General features: G+C 47.4%; 1 protein-coding gene across 1 annotated transcript in view; it reads left to right on the forward strand.

Moving 5' to 3' along the window:
* Positions 1-20,469, forward strand: part of RGMA (repulsive guidance molecule BMP co-receptor a) — a 109,240-nt gene that overhangs the window by 25,213 nt on the left and 63,558 nt on the right. The window contains exon 2 of the mRNA XM_069625068.1: positions 13,722-13,843. Coding sequence (XP_069481169.1) covers positions 13,722-13,843 — 122 coding nt within the window. The remainder of the gene's footprint in view (positions 1-13,721; positions 13,844-20,469) is intronic.

A 20,469-nucleotide genomic window follows, 5' to 3' on the forward strand; every position in this document is an offset into this window, starting at 1 on the left:
AGTGGGTGCAGGTGGTTCATGGCTAAGGGCCTCTCTGTCTATATCTTTCCCCAAGCAATCATCTGATAGGTTTCCCCATCCAATGAGATCTTCTGAGGCACCTACTGGCAACCTCACGCGCAGCCTCCTTGTTGTGCAAACCCGAGGAACGCTGTCCACTTCGGCTCATGATCAATTAGCAATGAGAAGCGTACAGCTAAGATCATTACAGTCATAGCACAAGCGGAATAGTTCATATCATTAATTAAAAGATCCCGGTTCCACAAGCCAGCCTAAGCAACACATAATGCGATACGCCTAGATTCAAATCCATTCGGTCAAACACTCGATCCCAAGAGGGAACCATCCTGTCTACTCCAAGCACAACGCTGATCGGAATTTGCAAGACCCAATTTAGCCTTTATACTGATGTGCAATACACCGGCATCCCTCGGGTTCAAGTCTAGTTTAGTGGTAATGATTAATTAGCATATGTTCTTTCTAAGTCCAGCACCCATATCTCGTAGTAATCCAACCCACCCTGAATGTCTCGTAATGCTCATTTACACAGCACAGACCGGATAGATTCCTCTAAAACACAGAATCAGGCAGACCTCCTTGAACCCCTTTAAAGAGCGGTCTCACCCCCGCAATCCCACCCCCTGTGAATGCAGAGAGGGCTGTGGGCAGGGAGCCGAAGAAGGGGCACCACAAGCCTTCACCATTGCTAAGCTCACAGGTGTCCTCCAAGCAGTCGACATTTAGCAGAGAGTTATCGGACCACGCATCGCCTACCTTAAAAACACCCGCTGCAGCTCGGCCAATTGAGGTTTCCTTGATTATTATTCTGAAAACAGCCCCAACTGGTTTAGATAGTGTGGTCGTGTGTGTTGACTTACTGTGGTGCATTGTGCTTTGTGCCATATGTTAATACATTTTGGAAAAATCGTATAATTATTTTTCTTACGGTTGTATCTTACTGTTTTTCTTAAAGCGCTTTTAAATTTAAAAAACATGCGGCTACCGGAAACCAGAGTAATGGCGGCGCCATTGACGCTTAGTAAGGAAGATAGAGTCGTTTGCACCGTGAGATCTCTGGTATTAAATTTAATCCCTTGGCTGGGCGGCTGCCAGCGAAGCAATGCAATTAAAACAAAGTGGAGTTAAACAAAGCATTATGCATTTTGGGGGATGGATTAGAATAGCAGCAAAATAAACCAGCATACAAATCTTGTGGTTTACCAAGATGACGCTATAATGTACGGGTTTATTTTATTGGGTGCGCTTATTATTTTGGGTTTATGCGCGCGGTACATATGTGGCCAGTACTCCTCTCAAGCCAAAGATAAAACAAAATGGGAGTGCGCCCTAGATCAAAGTCAGAGTCACTTAGGACCCACAAAATGGGAGTGCGCCCTAGGTCAAAGTCAGAGTCACTCAGGACCCACAAAATGGGAGTGCGCCCTAGGTCAAAGTCAGAGTCACTCAGGACCCACAAAATGGGAGTGCGCCCTAGGTCTATGTCAGTGTCACTCAGGACCCACAAAATGGGAGTGCGCCCGATGTCTATGTCAGTGTCACTCAGGACCCACAAAATGGGAGTGCGCCCTAGGTCTATGTCAGTGTCACTCAGGACCCACAAAATGGGAGTGCGCCCTAGGTCTATGTCAGTGTCACTCAGGACCCACAAAATGGGAGTGCGCCCTAGGTCTAAGTCAGTGTCACTCAGGACCCACAAAATGGGAGTGCGCCCAAGGTCTATGTCAGTGTCACTCAGGACCCACAAAATGGGAGTGCGCCCGATGTCTATGTCAGTGTCACTCAGGACCCACAAAATGGGAGTGCGCCCTAGGTCTATGTCAGTGTCACTCAGGACCCACAAAATGGGAGTGCGCCCTAGGTCTATGTCAGTGTCACTCAGGGCCCACAAAATGGGAGTGCGCCCTAGGTCTATGTCAGTGTCACTCAGGACCCACAAAATGGGAGTGCGCCCTAGGTCTAAGTCAGTGTCACTCAGGACAAACAAAATGGGAGTGCGCCCTAGGTCTATGTCAGTGTCACTCAGGACCCACAAAATACAAAATGGGAGTGCGCCCTAGGTCTATGTCAGTGTACCACGCAAGTGAAAACCTGCGACATATGGCAACCTTTGCGCCTGCTTTATCCCCATCATAAAGCACCCCAGCAATATCGCGGGCTGTCATCCCGCAACTAAGGCAGCACTCCGGCATGACTGCGTACAAACCCCTGTAACCCAAAAGTGCACCTGATAACCTGCTTCCATTTTTCATAACTCAAGGCAGCGTCCAGTTAATCTACGTACACGCCCACGTAATTCAAGGCAGCACCCCGCTAATCTGCATAAGATCACCCCTAACTTCAAGTGGCACCTCACTACGTGCCTTCACTCCTAAATTGCTATGTAAACGTTACCTTTGCGCGTTGCTTCCTATGCGCTTAGTACTTTGCGCCTCCTATCATGTGACAGTTAGATCACAGGGATTTCGTATGAATTTTCCTGACGTGAGTGCGCATTGAAATCCATGAATTCGGTTGGGAGTGCTCTTGACTGGGCTTCCGATTTCTTTACATGGCACGTCCCTCAACACGCCCACGTTTTTCCTTGTTCATCATTTTGCCGGCGGAATTGGGAATATGCATGTTCTGCCCACTATTTATTTCTTTGCGCAGGCCCATCCCACACTTTGCGTGGAGTGTCGCGCAAAGCACTTGACTGCACGCAAAGACGTGAAGGACCCGTGCGAAGCCCCAGAAATACACACAAAGTCCTATCCATCAATCGGTAAAAGGACTAGTGCGTGCTGAAAAGTGTGCAAAGTCATTTTTCAGCGCGCAAAACATTTCAGGAATCAGGCCCTTTTCCTCCACTGTGCCATTTTACGCATCCCTAGACTCCTGCACCTCAAAAAAGTCTCCCTGGAAAATGATGCATAGGTGCGAATTCTGACTGAAAATGGCCAGATCTGGCTGCGGAGCCCCATAGTCCCAACAGAGCCTGCAACCTGCCAGAAATGCATGCAGAATGGGTAAGTCTGAAGCGCCTACGCTCAGCCCTGGACACCTGAGAGACCCCTTCTCAAATCTGGCCTATCTCCATTGACAGAAAAATAGGTACTTCCCATTTTACACAGGATGCTTCCGTTAGGGCTAACTAGAAGTAGTGGCACTTTGTATGCCATCCATGCCTGGGGAGATGCCATGCTGCCAGATGTGCCGCTCTGGCTCCCGTGTGCTGATTTAGGCTAATTTAGGGGGCATGTAGCAGCTCCCAGAGGAATCCGCCAGCACGCGGCACATGCTCTCCCTCACCCCCCAGTCCTCCCCCTCCTCAGAGTAACATGTTGTGGACCTACCCCCAAAGTTAGATCGGGCAGCACCTGAACAATGCACCATCTTTAAAAAATGCTTCGTGCAACCCCATATATGTTTTGCAAATGAGCATTTCTCTTAACTTTGCCTGGGAACGATTCTATTGTATGCATAGTTTGTAGTGTATGGTTTATCAGAGAACTCAAAGTAACTGCTACATAGTAGCTTTACACACGTGACGTTGCTTTGTTTTTAACACTGGTGAAAGGACGTTCATCAAACAAGTGCAAGGAGAGCTCCTTTCCGTGATATGATATGATAGGTTATTTATAATGCGCCTAATACCCAGAGGTTTCTAAGTGCGGACCTGGGGATCGAACCTGTGTTGCTCCTTGTCATTTTGCTTCCAAGGCGAGCACGTTGCTGCTGAAGCCAGCAATAGAAGCCCCCAGGTTGCCAGCCTGGGAACCAAAAAGTGCAAAAAGGAAAGAATGCGAAATTGCAGCTGCCATCATAAACCTATTCCAAACATAAAATATGAAGTTAATATTAAATTAACTTTTCTCAATGACAGCCTGTATTTACATAATACCCAGATTGAGTGTGCTTGGGTAATGAGCGAGTGCGGAATACCCATCAAACATCTCCCTTGATGTCCCAAGATTATGGCCCTGATTCATGGAATTATTTGTGCAGTAAATCGGGGCTTTGCGCACCAAACCGCCTGTGAAACCCCATTTGTTGATTCGTGGAATCGACAGCGCTGGACCTTTTTGTACATTGCAGGGACTTTGTGCAGGCTGGGTGCGTATCTGCGAGCGGCCGAGTGCCTTGCACGAGACACCTCGCAGAGCGTGGCCTGTGCATAGACCGGAGTAGTGGGCGGATCTGACTGCGCAACCTCACGTCGGGGAAATAACCTCGCAAAGCACTCGATGCAACCGCCACCCAAAGGCTGGCGTACAGATACTTGTGCATAGCAATCACTGTGCTGTGGGAAGATTGCATGTTGGATTTAGGTGCATGCATGCAGTCGGGGTTCCAATCGTACTTGGGGGTGTGCGTAAGCAGTGTAGCGGGTGCAGGCACGGTTTACGGGGGTTTGCACGCATGTGACTGGGATGTGATGACTTTTACAATACGTACTACGCATGTTGGGGGGTCCTGGGAATAGCTAAAGGGGACCCCACGCAGCCCTGCTGGGATACTGGCCTGGTTGTGGCGGGTGCAGGCTGTTTTTCCAGGGTGCACTGCATCACATGCGAGGAGTGCTCAATACTCCTTTTCCGTGGCTGGAAAGGCTCTGCATGTGGGCGTGTAATGGGAGTTCTGGCCACAACTTGCGCAAGGGGTTACTTTGTATGGACAATTTCATGAATACGCGTAGCGGGCAGATTTTCTTGTGCGCGACAGGTCGTGCAGAGGCATTCTCGGCGCGCGGGCTCTGCAGGATCTCTGGGCACTTTTCTATGTTCTCGGCGTGCCGGCTTTCCGGGATCTGTGGGCACTTTTCTATGTTCTCGGCGTGCCGGCTTTCTGGGATCTCTGGGCACTTTTCTATGTTCTCGGCGTGCCGGCTTTCCGGGATCTCTGGGCACTTTTCTATGTTCTCGGCGTGCCGGCTTTCCGGGATCTCTGGGCACTTTTCTATGTTCTCGGCGTGCCGGCTTTCCGGGATCTGTGGGCACTTTTCCATGAATCAGGCCCAATGTCGTTGATCACCAGGTTGATCAAACCTCCCGTCTTCAGTGAGCCCAGAATTGCTCCATCAGAGAGAGATCAGGCACATTTGCACAACCAATGTGCAAACTGATGTAGGGCAGCTCATCTTGCTAATACCAACAGCCACTGGATGAAGGGTTGGCCAATAGATGCCACTCTGCATTGGACACTAAACTGGCAGCACCCAGTATAGTCTAGAAGAGCTCCCATCCTCCACAGTATGGGCCAGGTGATGCTCAGATAACGTTTTCAATTCTGTTCCTATGCCCTGATAGGTGCGCCGGTAAGATAGCTCAGTGGGTTGAGCGCTTGCTGCTGCAATCTATGTGTGATCTGCAAGCTGCGGGTTCGAATACCGACAAGGTCAACTCAGTTTTTCATCCTTGCAAGGTCGATAAATGAGTACCAACTTGGGCTGGGATGATGTATGTACAGCACTTAGGCTTAAGCGCTATATAAATAAATAATCATGGCTTATCCACCATCTTCTCAGTGTGCAAGGGCATATCAGTTCGCAGGCATAGCACATGCGTGTTTATGCATATGTGCACCATTGCGCTTTGTTTCCACTATTACTATCTATTGATAGACACGTTTTCATCATGCACTTTGTTTTGTTTAATAGTCAAATCCCAGTGCGTGGCAATGATTCCTTCCCAATGCCCCAAAACGGGCATGTCTGTATGTGCTTGCAACTCCCTCCCAGTGCAGAGAGTCTGTGGTCGTAGCTATTCCATTATCTATCCTATTCTTTCATAATATGAAAAACATGTTACTGGATTTACCAAAGTGTATTCCAATTCATTTATTTATGTATTACGTTTATATAGCGCACAAACAGCCCAGGGGGATCGAGGCGCTGTTAACTTACAAGGAACTTAGTTGCAGGGGTGGTACAGTTGGGAAAAGTATTTGCAGATTAGTAAATTGATACATTGGTGTTCATTGCCTGGCATAACCTGTTATAACAGCTTGGGTACATGATTGAACCCAGCTTTAGATTGTAGCCCAGGTCTACATAGCTTAAGTTTCACGACATGTTTAAATAATTGTAGGCGCGACTTGAACAGCATTATATTTTTAAGTACTGATCACTGCCAAATTCCAAGTTCATCCATGCTGGTAAAGTTCTACAGATGTTAAACATTACAGACAGTCTCCTTTCACGGCTAAACCGCTGTTCCCTTGTGTGCTTTCTTGTCATTGTGCATGTTTGTACTTTTCCCTAAAAATCTAAAGATGTGATGAGCTTGTCACATACAATGTGACGTTGGTGTTTGCCATGTGTGGGCCTTAATTGCACAGGCCTCCCTTATTTCCTCCGAGTAGGATGAAGTATTTCTGTGTTTCGAGATATGCTGGTGGGAAAAGGTGAATAGTTGCAGGTTGAGCAGCCACTCTGGGTAGAATGGGGCTAGGTCCTGCAGCTGAAGCCGTGCATGCCCTGGCTCCAAAACAGATGTTTAAGTCTGTACTTTAATTCAATACACTCTGCGCAAGATTATATACTCACGCTTTACAAAATGGAGACCAGCAGCAGCACTGCCATTTAAGATCAGCCATCCTCCATTTTGCAGGACCTCATTGCCAGGTACACCGCCAGCTGCCACTAGTGCCATCATCTACATTTGCTGCCAGCTGGTGCCTTCACTACCAGCTACTTTCGCCACCACCTTCATCAGCTGCCATCATGAACACCCACTTCAGCAGGTCCAGCACCTGCCACCATTTTATTTATTTATTTATTTATTGCCTTTGATTACACGCCCAAACCCTTAGGTATCACGGCGTAGTTTACATACATCTTAGATATAAGCTGTATTTTGTGCCATCAGCTGCGTGCGCTATCATCAGCTGCATCCACTGCTCTACATATGTGCTACTTTAAGCATCCATGATATTGTCTATAAACAGTGTTGGAGAAGTCTGACAGTGTGGCAGTAAGCTGACAACAAGCTGTAAACAAACACCTACCAGTGGAGTAATAATCGCGTTCATCAGACTACAGTATAAGTATTGCATATTTATAACTTGCAATAAAATAGCACCCCCCGCCCCCCATTTTAATTGCCCCTAGAGAGCAATGGGTCCTTGATTCGCCAGTGCAACATAGTAAGGGCATCATGGCCGCTCCCCTCCAGAGGTGTCTCCTTTCGAAACGTTTCCGGGAGCTGATTATAAAACGATTTGGCACCTGCCTAGAATGAGAGGCAGTTCATTAAAGCGAGTTATTGTGCATCTTATCTCTGTAACGCCAAAATACATACCCGGCGTGTTTAGTGGAACAGCCAAGCCAATCCCAGCTAGGCCGCAGATCCCGCTGTCTCTTGCGCAAGCACGAGCAGAGCAGGCCTGTGATAAAGAGAATCCATGTTGTTCATTGTGCCAAGGTCGTGCTTTTAACAGGTCTCTGTGTAAACATGTGTAAATGTTTGTGCACTGTGACCTGGGAAACGCATATTGCTCTTTGTAGCACCGCTTGAACTGATATGCTTCTCTGGATTAATAACCCTGCCGCACATTCAAAAGAAAAAAAGGTTCAAACACCCATTGTCAGCTGCTACCTGCTTCGCCCAGGCATCTGCTGGCAATGCCCTATCAGCAGTGGCCTGCTGAGAGCTCCGGCCATTCTCCCTCCCAAATCAGGGAGGTGCAAGCAGTCAGTGCTGGATGCTAAGTGGTCATCAATTCTAGGGGTGCCCTTAAAAAAAATCGCCCAGTTTCTCAGTGTAGTCAGGCGAAATGGTGCAAGGAAAATATCAAAAGGAAAAAAAATACTGTAGGATGATTGACAAACAATCAAGTAAACTGGTATTCACTGAGACGGTACGACGTCGCCGGATGTTTTTTCGCTAGGATTTTTACTGAATATTTAACGAAAAAAACACTCATCGAATTTTATGGGGGGGGTTAGAAAAAGGTATACATGGGGTGTCGGTGTTCGAGAATAGCAATAAAATTAAAGAGGTGGGGGCTTGGAGAGTGAATTACCCCAAAATAAAAAATTTGATGAGTTTTTTTCATTAAAAAATCTGTAAAAACCCCCGCGACAAAACATCCCGCGAAGAAATGACATGGAACCGCAGCATAGTTTGTCATATTGATTATGCAAAGTTATGGAGCCTAGAAAAAAGAAGTATGAAGGGGCGCTTTATTGCGTGACCAGTGCTTTGGCAGTAACACAACCCAGTACTTAAAGTATCTGGGCAGAGAAAAGGTTATTTCAGAAAGTGGGCAATGCATGTCTACATTCAGCGAAACAACCCGAGAGAGTTATCTTGCGTGCAACAACAGCAGGGAGGTCTTGCTGTATCCATGCATGCTTTAAAGAATTTAAATAAAGCAAGGCTTCCAGATGTTCTAAATATGCCTCTGGGTCAAGAATGTCCCTTATTCCATTTTTGAACCCTGAACTCCTAAAATGAGCATATCCGTACATAATGGGCCTGATTCGTGACTTTGCACCGCCAACTAAACACCCTGATTCGCAGAGCGGTGCAAAGTGTATTCTTGCAGTCTACACGTTTCCCTGTCTACTGTGACCTTGAGATTAAGAATTGCCAGCGCTGTTAGGGCAGGCTTCGAACAGCCATTAAACTTGGGTCAGAAAGCTCTTATCTGATGTCAGACGCTATATATTGGATCAATGCTGCCGCGGAAGAGAGAGAGTTCTGATTCTAATGACTGAAACAAAGGAATACAGCATTGCCATAAATATTTTGGTGCAAAAGCTAAGAACGCCATTATTTTAGGGGGGAGGGGTGGAGATTCTTTTAATTTTGGATGGAAAAATGACTTGCAAACCAAAGATTATTAAAAAAAGATAAAAACAGCATGTAATTAAAAAAAAAGCAGGCTCCACTAATCCCCTGGAACCTGACGTGTTCACTCTCTCTAGGCTTAAGACTGAAGGGATGCAGTACGATAGAAAATGCCTAGGCTGCACATAAGGGGCGGTGTTATGTGGTCTGCCTGCAGAGTCCCTTCTCTATGACCATTGAAGGAAGGAGCTCAGCTAGAGGGGAAGTTCGGATGGAGACAGCCAGCACTATACATAAGGGGCGTATCAGCCACTTTTACTCCCTAAAAATAAGCAATACTCTCAACAAAAAATAGGAAAAGTACACATACCTAGCCTTCTGCTTTCACCAACAAGGCTCCGTGGATATATGTGGACCACTAGCACACATGGCCTGATTTACAAAAAAAAATTAAATTGGACTTTCCCATGTAAATCGGGCCCTCAGAGCCACAGGAAGAAACTTATTCCTTCCTGGCCTGAAGAGGTACAACTGCAACTTTCAATGTGCATGAATTACTAGTTGCAAAGAAATATGTATTACTGAAACATTTGTTTTACAGTTGAACCATTTCTACTTGCTCATAAAATATTCCCATTTGGAATGGGGCATACTTTTTTACTCCCTAAAAAATACTTTTACTCCCAACTTTAAAAAAAATAGGGAGTCAAATGCTCCCACTTAAAAATCTTATCTGGAGCGCAATGGTTGCGAAAGCGTAACCGTGCACATTACAGGGGAAATCTAGGGCGAGCGCAAGAAAGGGTCATGGGAACAGGAGTTGGAGGGCACAATTCTTATGGCAGCAGATATCGAAATTAGGCTAAATGATGGTTCTACTCTTCAGTCGGGTTAATGGCATATTACACATCAAAATAAAACGCAGGGCCTCATTACAAGCCTGGCGGTAACCTGCCGGTTTTTCCGGCTCGGTTACCGCCAGACTCGTATTACCATTCCGCCTCTGTGATTCCCGGAATTACTGAGGCATTACAACCCCGGTGACCCGGGAATTCCGGAGGCGGAATTCGGTAAATCCCCATTCCCATTCCCATTGGACTCAATGGGAATGGGGACCATGGAAACACCGGCACCATCTCCTGATGGTGCCGGTGTTTCCACGACCGTCTGTAGGCGGGCGGTGTTAAACCCGCCAGGTCAGACCTGGCGGGAATGACACCTCTGCCTGCAGGACTCGACATCACTCGGTATGGAAACCACGGTGGCGGCGGGTTTACCGCCACCGTTATTTCCATACCGGATGACTCGTAATGAGGCCCACACATTTTGTAGAACAGTGACGGTCATTGTAGTGCAATGGTGGATATATCCTGTCATCCCTGATCATTTTCCTTAGTACAAGGATTCTGTAGTACCAGCAGGAGCATAGTCTGTAGTGCACCGATGGGTTTAGCCCGTACGTTGTACAAGGATGGACACAATCTGTCATACAAGGATCTGCATATTCTGCAGTACAATTATGATTATTTTCTGTAGTGAAATAATGGACAAATAGTACACGGGTGGGCATTTCATGTAGTACAAGGAGAGACACATTATATGTTGAAAGTCTTCATATACCAGTAAGATAGCTCGGTGGGTTGAGCGCTCGCTGCTGCGATCTGAGCGTGATCTGCAGGTCGCAGGTTCGAATCCCGGCAAGGCCAACTCAGCCTTTCATCCTTCCGAGGTCGATAAATGAGTACCAATGTCGGTTGGATGATAGTGTATGTAATGAAGTGCTCTGTAAAGCACTTTGGATTAAGGTGCTATATAAATAATGCATCATTATCATTACTATCATAAACAAAGACATGGCCCAGCATTAAACACAGTTTCACATTTAGAAAAATCGAGATCTGTTGGCTTTGCCAATGCGTGTATTTTTGTGAGGGAACAGTAAGCCTGTCCTAAGAAAAGTAGCAGCATCATTATCGGAGCGGCTCTTTTAAAAATAATAATCGCCTAGCACGAACAGGCGTTTGAAGGCCTGGCCCGGAGCATGGCTTCCACAGACTTACAGAATTATTTGCCTGGACCGGGCGGGCAGCAGCCGAGCAGAGTTGGTCAAACAATGATGTTCCTTGTAAATGGTCAATTTCCGAGTTCAACCGAACATGTAGTTTGGAGACTTCTTATTAAAGATCTTGAACCAGCCAGTCCTATTTTCGCTGTCGGCTTTACAGAAGAGCCACTGGCGACTAGCGGTAGCCCTGCGGAAGCAATCCACTGAAAGCCTGATGTGTTGGGTTCTCATGGCCATGATTTTGCATCTGGCAGCCAGTAGCATGTGAAAAGATCACTATAAGACAAAAACCGATAGTTTAATGAGGCATTCGTGAATTCTATTGCACTATCCTAAAACTGCATTTGGGGTGCTCGGTTTGATTATTATTGCCAGAATTAGGTTGCAGATCTTGTGTCTGGCTATAACCATAATCTGTGTACCTCTGCTCATTTTTCTAGTTTAAGCCTTTGCCAAACATAGCTTCTCTTCTGGTGAAATATCACTAGATGAAAATGCAATTCTCTGAAAACATGTGCGTTCCTTAAAGATGGTATCACATTTTTTGTAGTGTCAGTGACTTAATCTTGATCCAGCACTGAATTCAAAACAAGTGATACTATAGATTACATACACCATGCAGTTTTTGTCTTAAACTGATTCTGAAATGTAGGGGAACTTTTCTGGGGTAATTGAACCAGGCCGCAAAATGTGCCCTCGCCACTAGTCATCGGTCAATGATAATTGACTCATGGTGAGTAGGGTATGGTGTGCTGTTTGGCATTTTTATCCATCATTGAGCCTTTAAAGATACTATAAGAGCATAGTCAGAATGCCCTATCTTCACAAACTTGGAAGAAAGGCACAACGGTGAATAAAATAACAAAATCTTGCATTTCCCTTATTCTTTCAGAGGTTAAAATATTCGTCTGTAAAAAAATGAAACCTCATAGCCCTGTGCCAAAAAGGTATGCCCAGATCCATTATTGGGTGTTGGGTGTTGGGTAAGCGGGATCGCTCAGCCACCCTTCCTACCTTTTCAAATACCTCTTAACGTGACACAACTGCCAGTTTTGGTATTGATTTGGTTTTGGAGCAGGTTGCAAGACGCAAACCTCCCTTTGGGACCACTCCGCAGGGAAACCCGCAACTATCAGACAACCATCTGCCAATATCTCGTGCTTTGTGCAATGTTAGTGGTCCATGCCATGCCATGCGAACTATGCAACACTCACACAATTTAGTGTCCATCGCCTGCCTTCACATCTCCATTCAGCAAGCAAGCATCACACAATTCGAACGTTTGCCCATCAATTATATCTCCTTCCTCCTTCATCAGGCTGCTATGTTGACACACATCCAAAGATTCAGCACACACTCATCCGTAACACCCGACTCCGCCTGGAACAACCAATCAAACAGTAATCCTTGCTCCCTTTGCCCATCCCACACCAGTGACAGCACCCTCTTTTTTCATAAGTCCTAAAGCACCAAGAGACCATGCTGTGCTATAATAACATTGAGTTGGTAGAGCAGTTGTTTTGTGTGGCACAATCGTGGACTCTTTTCTACTACAGCCATATGATGCATAAACAAAGGGCAGATTCTGCCGACCAATCATGATGGACGTATTCTGAGGCACTCCCATGAGGGAAATGAGATATTAATCCCCGCCACGCACACTCTGAACGGTTTTTCTAAAGTATCATATTTCAAGCCTTTGAGATAGCAATCTGGCACTGATTTTAAAAAAACGAACATGCATTACAGCTTTAGACAGTGGGTGCGTGTTCCTTTCACTTTTTTTTACATAACAAACCAATGTTATGGTGGGTTCAAGAAAACACTTCCACCCTCCACTTTTCAGGAAAATAAACGTATTTTTGTTTTCAACATGCCCTCCTTGAGAATGATTTTCGGAGAGGCTGAGCCAAGCAACACACCCCCCATACCCCCGGGGTGACTTTAGTGCCCACCATGCCTGCAGCTTGGCTAGGTACTATGTACCCCACTTTTCAGGCGGTGGACCTCTTTTTTTCGGTGAGGTCCCGAAGGCAAAGTCACCAAGTCTATACATGTGAATATATATTAGGGTGACCAGACGTCCCGGTTTTGATTATGTTTCCATTGGAAACTCTAGTGCTCCCGGTTTTTGGTCTTTATAGCTGACAGGCATGAATCCACAACCTGACACAGAAGAAATGTTGCATTTTACAACTTAAGATAGTGTAGTTGTGTGATCAATTAATTATAATAATATGTGTTTATTACCTTGCCAGTCACTTTCAAGAGTTAGTCCTACTTTTATGTTAGTTGCCCTGTCCCGTTTTTTTACTTTTTTAAATCTGGTGAGCCTAGCCTATATTCCTTTCATATCTGCAAAGCATTCTGTGTGAAATGAGAAGGTGTCTGTTGGGGGCTGCTTTCCCTCGGCCGGAGCCGGAGGGAGCTACACAGGTAGGGAGCTACACAGGTAGGGAGCTACACAGGCAGGCCCCGCAGGGAGGCCTCGGTGACAGTCACTGGTGGAGCCCTGCCTCGGGGCGGGATAGGGAACGCGAGTCCTTCTTTTATGTCGGCGTGTTGGGCTGCCTCGCTGTCTCCAGCCTCCTTCCCGCCTCCCTGCACTGGCGCTAGCCCGCAGCAACATGACACCCGCCGTGGGGGTGGGAGGAGGAGAAGGCGCTCGCTACCTGATTGGTTGGGCTCGGGTGATTGATGGCTTCTGCTGGCCGGGGAGGAGGAGGAGGAAGGGAATGTGTAACAATGTTGCAGTGGCTGGTGGTGTGCCCAGAGGGAGACTGATGACTTGTGCTGCGCCGTCTCTGTGCCTTCTCAGACGCTGACCCCTCCTCCTCTCCTCTCCCGGCTTTCTCTTCTTGCAGGGCGCGGGTAGTGGTCAAAGGCCGAGCTGGATGGATGGGCATGGGGAGAGGGGCAGGACCCGCAGCCCTGGGAGTCGTGGAAGCCCTGTTCACCGCCCTGCTGCTGTGCATCTGCCCTGCAGGTAAGGCAAAGAAGGAGTCTTGGCGATGTGGCCCCGCTCGGGCCTCCCGTGAATGCAGCGCACCACCCCCGACAACGTGCACGCGGGCCCAGGAAGCTGGCATGCACTAGAGGTTTCCCACATCTGCATCCATGTGCACACCAGCCTGCCCCACGATTCCGTGCAGTGCATTATCCTTTGGTGTTTGTTTACAGTTCTGTTGTAGAAATCATATTGTCGATGTTGTGTTTTTTGGGTTTGCATTTGAGCCAGGCTCATTTTGTGTATCAACAATTATAATTGTGCATTTACATTGTGTGTGCATTCATCTCAACCTATTGAACACGCGTGTGCATGCATGGTTTCCCATATTGGCAGTGTGTGCTAGAATAGCATACAATGCGTTATTTCTAAGGGGTATACAAGTGAGTGCTTGAACAGTTGTCTTTTGAACTGGGCCTGCCCCACCACTCTGCTTTCAGAACTGTGTTTCCGTATCTCCGTGTCCTTGCATATTGTCTTACTGCGTTGTGTGTTCTGCAGATATGCAAGCACGCTCCACTCCCCACCCTACTTGAGTCTGGGTGATCTGCTACCCACCGCTTCTGCCCCTGGTTGCTTCTAGATCCCTTGCAGACAAATTGCCTGCTCGCCCCCCCCTCCCATTAGTAGCTCCCACTGCCTTATTTTTCTGCTTCCCTCACCCCCCTTATGATTGCAAAGCGCTGTGTTGCTTCCTGAAGCTACGTACGTGGTCAATAAGTACCCCGAAAATAATAACCATAATGGATTATGTCTTATGAAACTGCCTGCAAGTGTGTTTTTATCACACTTTTTCGTGTTTTTTTTTTACCAGACATTGCAAAAATATCTACGCTGTGCGTTTTGTGCTACATATGTTTTTACACATTATTGTATGGTTCTATTTTGCACCTACGTGTATTTGTTAGCACATTCGCATCCGTTAAGTGGTGCCTGTGTGTGTTCTGTAGGCATAGCTGAGTGCACAATTACTTTCATATTTGCACCTGTTGGGATTCATAAACCACGCATTCTTGGACAGGCACGTCAAGTAATATGCGTGCACTGGCGGTGCGTGCGTGCGTGCTTGTTGTTTTCTCTGATCTGTTAAAATAACAGCCCTAAAGGGACATATCTGCATTGTAGGACCTTTTAGCCATGGCACGTTTCCAAACATTTAAATTCAAGAGTATACGCGCGTGTATTTGAGACGTGTTCAATTGTGGAATTGTGTACCCAGGGCCTTGCTCTCTTCGTGGGGGTGTAGAGGGGGGGTTGGCTGGCCACGTTCGGGCGTCAGTCTCACCTAGCTGAAAATCGCTTTATTGTGATGGGGACCAGGCGTATTCTGCAGGTCAAGTAGGCCTAGGTGTTTTCGATTTTTTTTAAAAAAAATCGAATGCAGGGCAAGAGCGAACCATGTGTTAAGTTGGTTATTTGTGAATTGTTCCGTGTGTGCCCTCCCCCAACACCTACCTACCCTCTGCAGGGGGTCCCTTGCAATGTAGGGGAAACGCCTGAGGGCTTAAGGAATGTTTTCCTAGGCTGAACATCAGAATATCACACACTGCACCCATCTGACAGGCATCTCCCCCTCCCTGCCCATCACTCGGCCCTTTGCTTGAGACTGTCTCCCATATGTTTCCGAAGAAGGGCAGAAGGCGGTGGAAACTTGCTGAACGGTGTGGTCTTGCGCGAGCCCCCACCCCCCCCCCCCCTACTGTTTATTTTATTCTCCCGCAGAAGGTGGGGGCAAAGGTACGTGTAGAGAAACGAAGCTGGGAAGACATCTGCTTCCAATGAGCTCCCCGTGGTTTTCACGGTGTTATTGGCAGTTCCATGCCTTCAAAATTCCTTGGGGCCTCCAGCCCGTGTTTTTGTTGGGGGGGAGGGGAGCAGCCCGCCTCCACAGAGGGGGTTTTGTTCCTGCCCAAGCTCTCCTCTTTCTTCAGCTTTTTTTTTCTTCTTCAAATTACGCTTTAACCTGAAAACACAGTGCCGTGAAATTCCAATTTATAGATAATAATTCCAAAGGCTCGCTTGTTGTGCTTCCTTCTCTTAAAATGTCTGGACCAGGCGTTAAAGGTTATTTTTTAATTTGTTTTTTAAAAGCTTGTGTTTTGGTGATCATGTCTTCTCTTGTAATTATGTGCTTTGAAGTTGCGGCTGTGTGGCATTATTGACAGTGCAGAATGATGGTATAATTGGCGTTTTAGAGGCATGTGTGCACTGCTCCCGTACTGCTAGTATTTCTGAACGTGTCCATCGGTGAGTAAATACAATTCTGCTCCTTGCTTGCGTACACGCCCGCTCTTGGGGGCCCCCCGCATGCTGTGTGCATTGTCACCATTTTAGGGGGCCTGCGCCCCCACCCGCAGTATTGTGTTCCCGTGTGGCAGGCAGGGGCTGCTGGTCACTGCGGCTTTATCACAGTGTGAAGCACTTCTTGAAATGGCCCACTTGAGACGGCTCTTCCAGGAAAGGCCCCAGCACAGTGTTTTCAGATTAGTCAAGTAATTTGTTCCAGTGTGGGGATTTGCGGGGGTGAGGGCGGTAAGAGGAATCTTCGGGCGACATTGACAATGCCGCCAACTTCACGACGAGAGAAGCCCGTACAGTGTGCATACGAGTACGGGATGGAGCCTTATCAAACCCACACAGAATTCCGGAATCCATGCAATGATGTCGCCGTGAAAAAGTCCGCAGGTTCTGGCGACTTTTTCCTGGCTACCACAATTCTTTCCCCAAATATTCTAGGGGGGGGGTGATTATATATTATAACTCCAGTCCTACAATATTTGGGGAAGTGTTTAATAGCCTGAAGGGTGCATCAATAATGCATTTTTTTTTAAATCTCCAACCTGACGACTTTTTTGCATGGCGGCATTACCTGATACTGAATTTTTCTATCGATTTTTCTTATTGGTCTCTGATCAAAATCTCATAAGACCTTACAGAATCAGTACTCCACGCTTCTAAGTTATTCCAAGAATTCAATAAGAACGTGTGTGTCGTATCATTTCTTGGTGTTGCGCTAAACATCCCTCATGTATCATCACAGGCTCTTATAAGCTCCTTTTTTATAATGCATTTTTGTGTGGTGTGGAACCGGGGGCCGCCTCTGGGATTTTGCACACTTGGTTAGATACGCCCAGCAGGAAAAAAAAAGCAGGGAATAAATTAAATAATCGACCGCAAGGAAGAGCAACAGACTACATTAGTTGAAACAAATATTTGTTTCCAACGTGAAGCAGAAACTTGAGGGATTTTTTTTTTTTCACAGCCGGGTGTTAAAAAACAATGTAGCATGTGCATAACATGTCCACCTGGGACAATGGTCATGCGTGATTTTCTTGGGATGCTCATTGGCCGAGTTAGGTCCCTTTGAAACAGCAATCAAAATGAAGGTAACAAGGGTGGTCCCCTTTCCAAGAGAAGGGGTGTGTGTGTGTATGTCTGTGTCCATGCTGGTCGGGTTCTGTCTCCTGGTTCCATCTTGTCACCAAGATCAAGCCTGGACTTAAATAGTCGTGAGCACAGTAACACCGCACTTTTCACATCACATTTGCACTGCAGTATTTCTTTTTGCAGATCTGCTGATGAGTAAAATGGTGTGGTTGGGAAAAGAGTTCTTCTAGCATATGATCCCTCTGCCTTGAAGCCCCAGAATTGGATTGTTATGGTGAACAATTTGTTCTGCCACCCACACAGCCGCATACCTGCACACCTCGGATGGAGGGTCAAGTGCTCGTTGACACTTTGGGCCAGCTTACAGTCCCTGTAATCATTGCCACAGAGGTGAAGCTCAAATTGGATATGAAGATACCTTGGGTTCCACATCAACAAACCACGCTCCTTCAAGACATACATAGCTAAGAAAACGGAGACCGCTTGGCATCAGCTCTCCCTCCTGCGGAAGGTCAGCCCTTCCTCCCTCCAGACAGCTTTAGAGTCACAGTTCAAGCGATGTTCCTATCCCGCCTGAATGGGGGCAATGTCCTCCTCAGAGGCCTCCCGTCGTCTTCCCTTGTGCCCCTGAGAAGTGTCCTACACGCAGATGCACGCATTAAGAAGGGTCTAGGCAGATACGACCACATCACCCCGACCCTCCTCTACCTTCACTGGCTCGCATTGCACACATGAATCACCTTCAAGTCTTGATGCATCATCTATCGGGTAGTCGCCCTCAAGTCGTCCGGTTACCTCGCGGAGAAACTCAGCCTCCCTGGGGGACAGTGTAGCACCAGAAGCCAGGACACGTGCAGACTTGAAATCTGCCACTGCAAAAAGGAAAGGACCAGAAAACAATCCTTTACTGCCCGTCTGCGTCAGATTCTCCCCCACGCTCCTACAATTCAGAAAATAACTCCAGACCTACCTCTTCAAGGAGTCTCTCCTTAACATCTAGGCCATCAGGTTGCCTCCTGACTTGCAAAACGATGTCTGCCCCTCTCCTCCACGCCACCCTGTACAGCTGTACCCCTCCTCGGTGCCCCGCTGTATATCTGTTCTGTTACCTCTGAAAAGGGCTCTGTTGTGCATCTGTACTGTTGTATGCCTCTGTAAAGCGCTGCTTTTCTTCTAGAAGCTAGGTCCTTGCTCATTAAATACCATAATACTACTAAATAAATAATCAGATCTGTTTGTAATGTCCCATAGACAATCGGAACCGTTCATGCTTTTGGTCTTGCGACACGGATTGTCAGCAACTGCAAAGCTAGGCTGCTGTAACAAGCGGTCTGTTATCTCCCTTGCTCCGAGTAAGACCAATGCGGCCATCTTGCCAGGTTGGAATTCGTTTTATTGTGCATCTCTTATACTTCCATAATCTTCGTTCCTTTTACTTTTCTTTTTTTTTCTGCTGACTCCTGAGTTCTGCCCTTTTGGTCTGGTCTCCTAAAAGCTTCAATATGTGGGGGAATTGACAGCTACCATTTGTATTTATTTTATTTGTATTGGGCGCCTTGCCCTGGGGCTTCTGGGCGCATGTTTTGCAGACAGTTGCAAGTTACATTATAAGCATCGTGCCTTTTAGTCCGTTTTCATTTTCGTTGCCCACTACACACATGGAAGAGCTGTGGAGGGAGACTAGAGAGGTCCACCTCTAGGCTTTGGTCCATGCTAAATAATACTGTGATACTGAGGCAGGCACTCTCCCAATATTTTGAAGCATCTCGGAGCCCTGCTGGTGCATGATAAAGCTTACCTATCACGGCCCGTCCTCAGGAATATCTGCACGTCCATCTTTGTGCTTGAAAAGTCCCAATAACCGGAATCTAGCTCTATCGCATGCCACGTGAGCAGCTGATCCAGACCTGGCTTGGCCTTTGTAGGGAGGTAAGTGAAGGCACCAGGATGCAAAGAGGAAGGACGAAAAGTATGAGGTTAAAACAAAGAGTAGGACTGGGTGAACCACTCTTATCTAACCCCGAACAAAGCGAGATTGCTGCAGTAATCAAGTGACGCAAGCAAGAGCGATGACGCAATGGACGATGCACTTCCTTTGTGCTTGTGAGTCAGCAGTGCTGTCGGAGGAGTAACGCGATATTCCCACAGGAGCAGACCTCCCCCCAACCTCAGGACACGTGCCCCACCCCGTTCCCTTCGGGTAACCGAGTCTCCTTTGCAACCCTAGGCCTCATCTACGCCCCTGCCCTGGAAATCCAAATGTTGTAGCCCAAGCTTGGCCAGAGCACCGAATGGATAGTTTGAGGCCCACACATGACCAAAGCCCTCTCCGGAGAGATGCCACAACACCACTGAGCTGGCCTTGCTTTGACCACTCCCACCAAAATTGCGGGCTATGTTGTCTCGACCTGGCTTACCTAGAGAGCCGTGGCCGGACAGAACTGGACACAGATGTTAAACGGCACCCGGGCTTCACTGTTAACGAAGGCCCTGCAGTTACTAACGTAAAGTGCTTCACTGTAAGCACCTGCATTCATATCCATACATTTTTGGGCAATTGAAATGGTGATGTGGGGTTAGTACTTGCATGCCAGGGGAGTGATTGGAAGGCTAGGGGCGAGGGGGCAGCTCATTCCCACAGCAGCTACATGGATGCTTTCAGACTTAGAGAGAGAGTTAACTGCTTGTAACATTGACGCTGCAGTAGATTACTCTCATTAGAATGCGTGAAGAAGTTAGATGCCCCCCACGCAAATAAGTTTGCCCCTCCAACATTTGTAGTGCCCCTGAAGGAGAGATACTTTAAATCGGTCTAGTTTTGGGAAATTGGTATGCGGCCCACTGCTCATTGCATACCAAGGGCTCCCGGCACACTAGCCTGGCTCTTGCATGCCCGGAATCGGGACTGTTTCGCGTGCTGTCGTCGGGTCGGGGGCAAAGCGGAGGACTCAATAGGGGAGGCGTGGGTTAGAGATAAATCCAAGCGGTAGATGGCGTCCTGCCGTAGCCCGCGGCCATGAGCTCTCTGCACAGGGGGGTAAACGTGTGAAATAAACATGTTGGCTGTAGACAGCCCCCTCGCCCCCTGCTCTGCAGCCGGAGACTGATTAGAGAACGGCACGCATTCACGGGGAGTGTCGGGCGGTTCTGCAGGGCACATTTTGGGACTTGATTTGCTTTGGCGGGATGGGGTTTGCTTTGGGCTGCTGGAGAGGTCC

The sequence above is a fragment of the Ambystoma mexicanum genome, chromosome 11 (assembly GCF_040938575.1).
Source record: "Ambystoma mexicanum isolate Mex_15411 chromosome 11, UKY_AmexF1_1, whole genome shotgun sequence".
NCBI classification, from domain to species: domain Eukaryota; kingdom Metazoa; phylum Chordata; class Amphibia; order Caudata; family Ambystomatidae; genus Ambystoma; species Ambystoma mexicanum.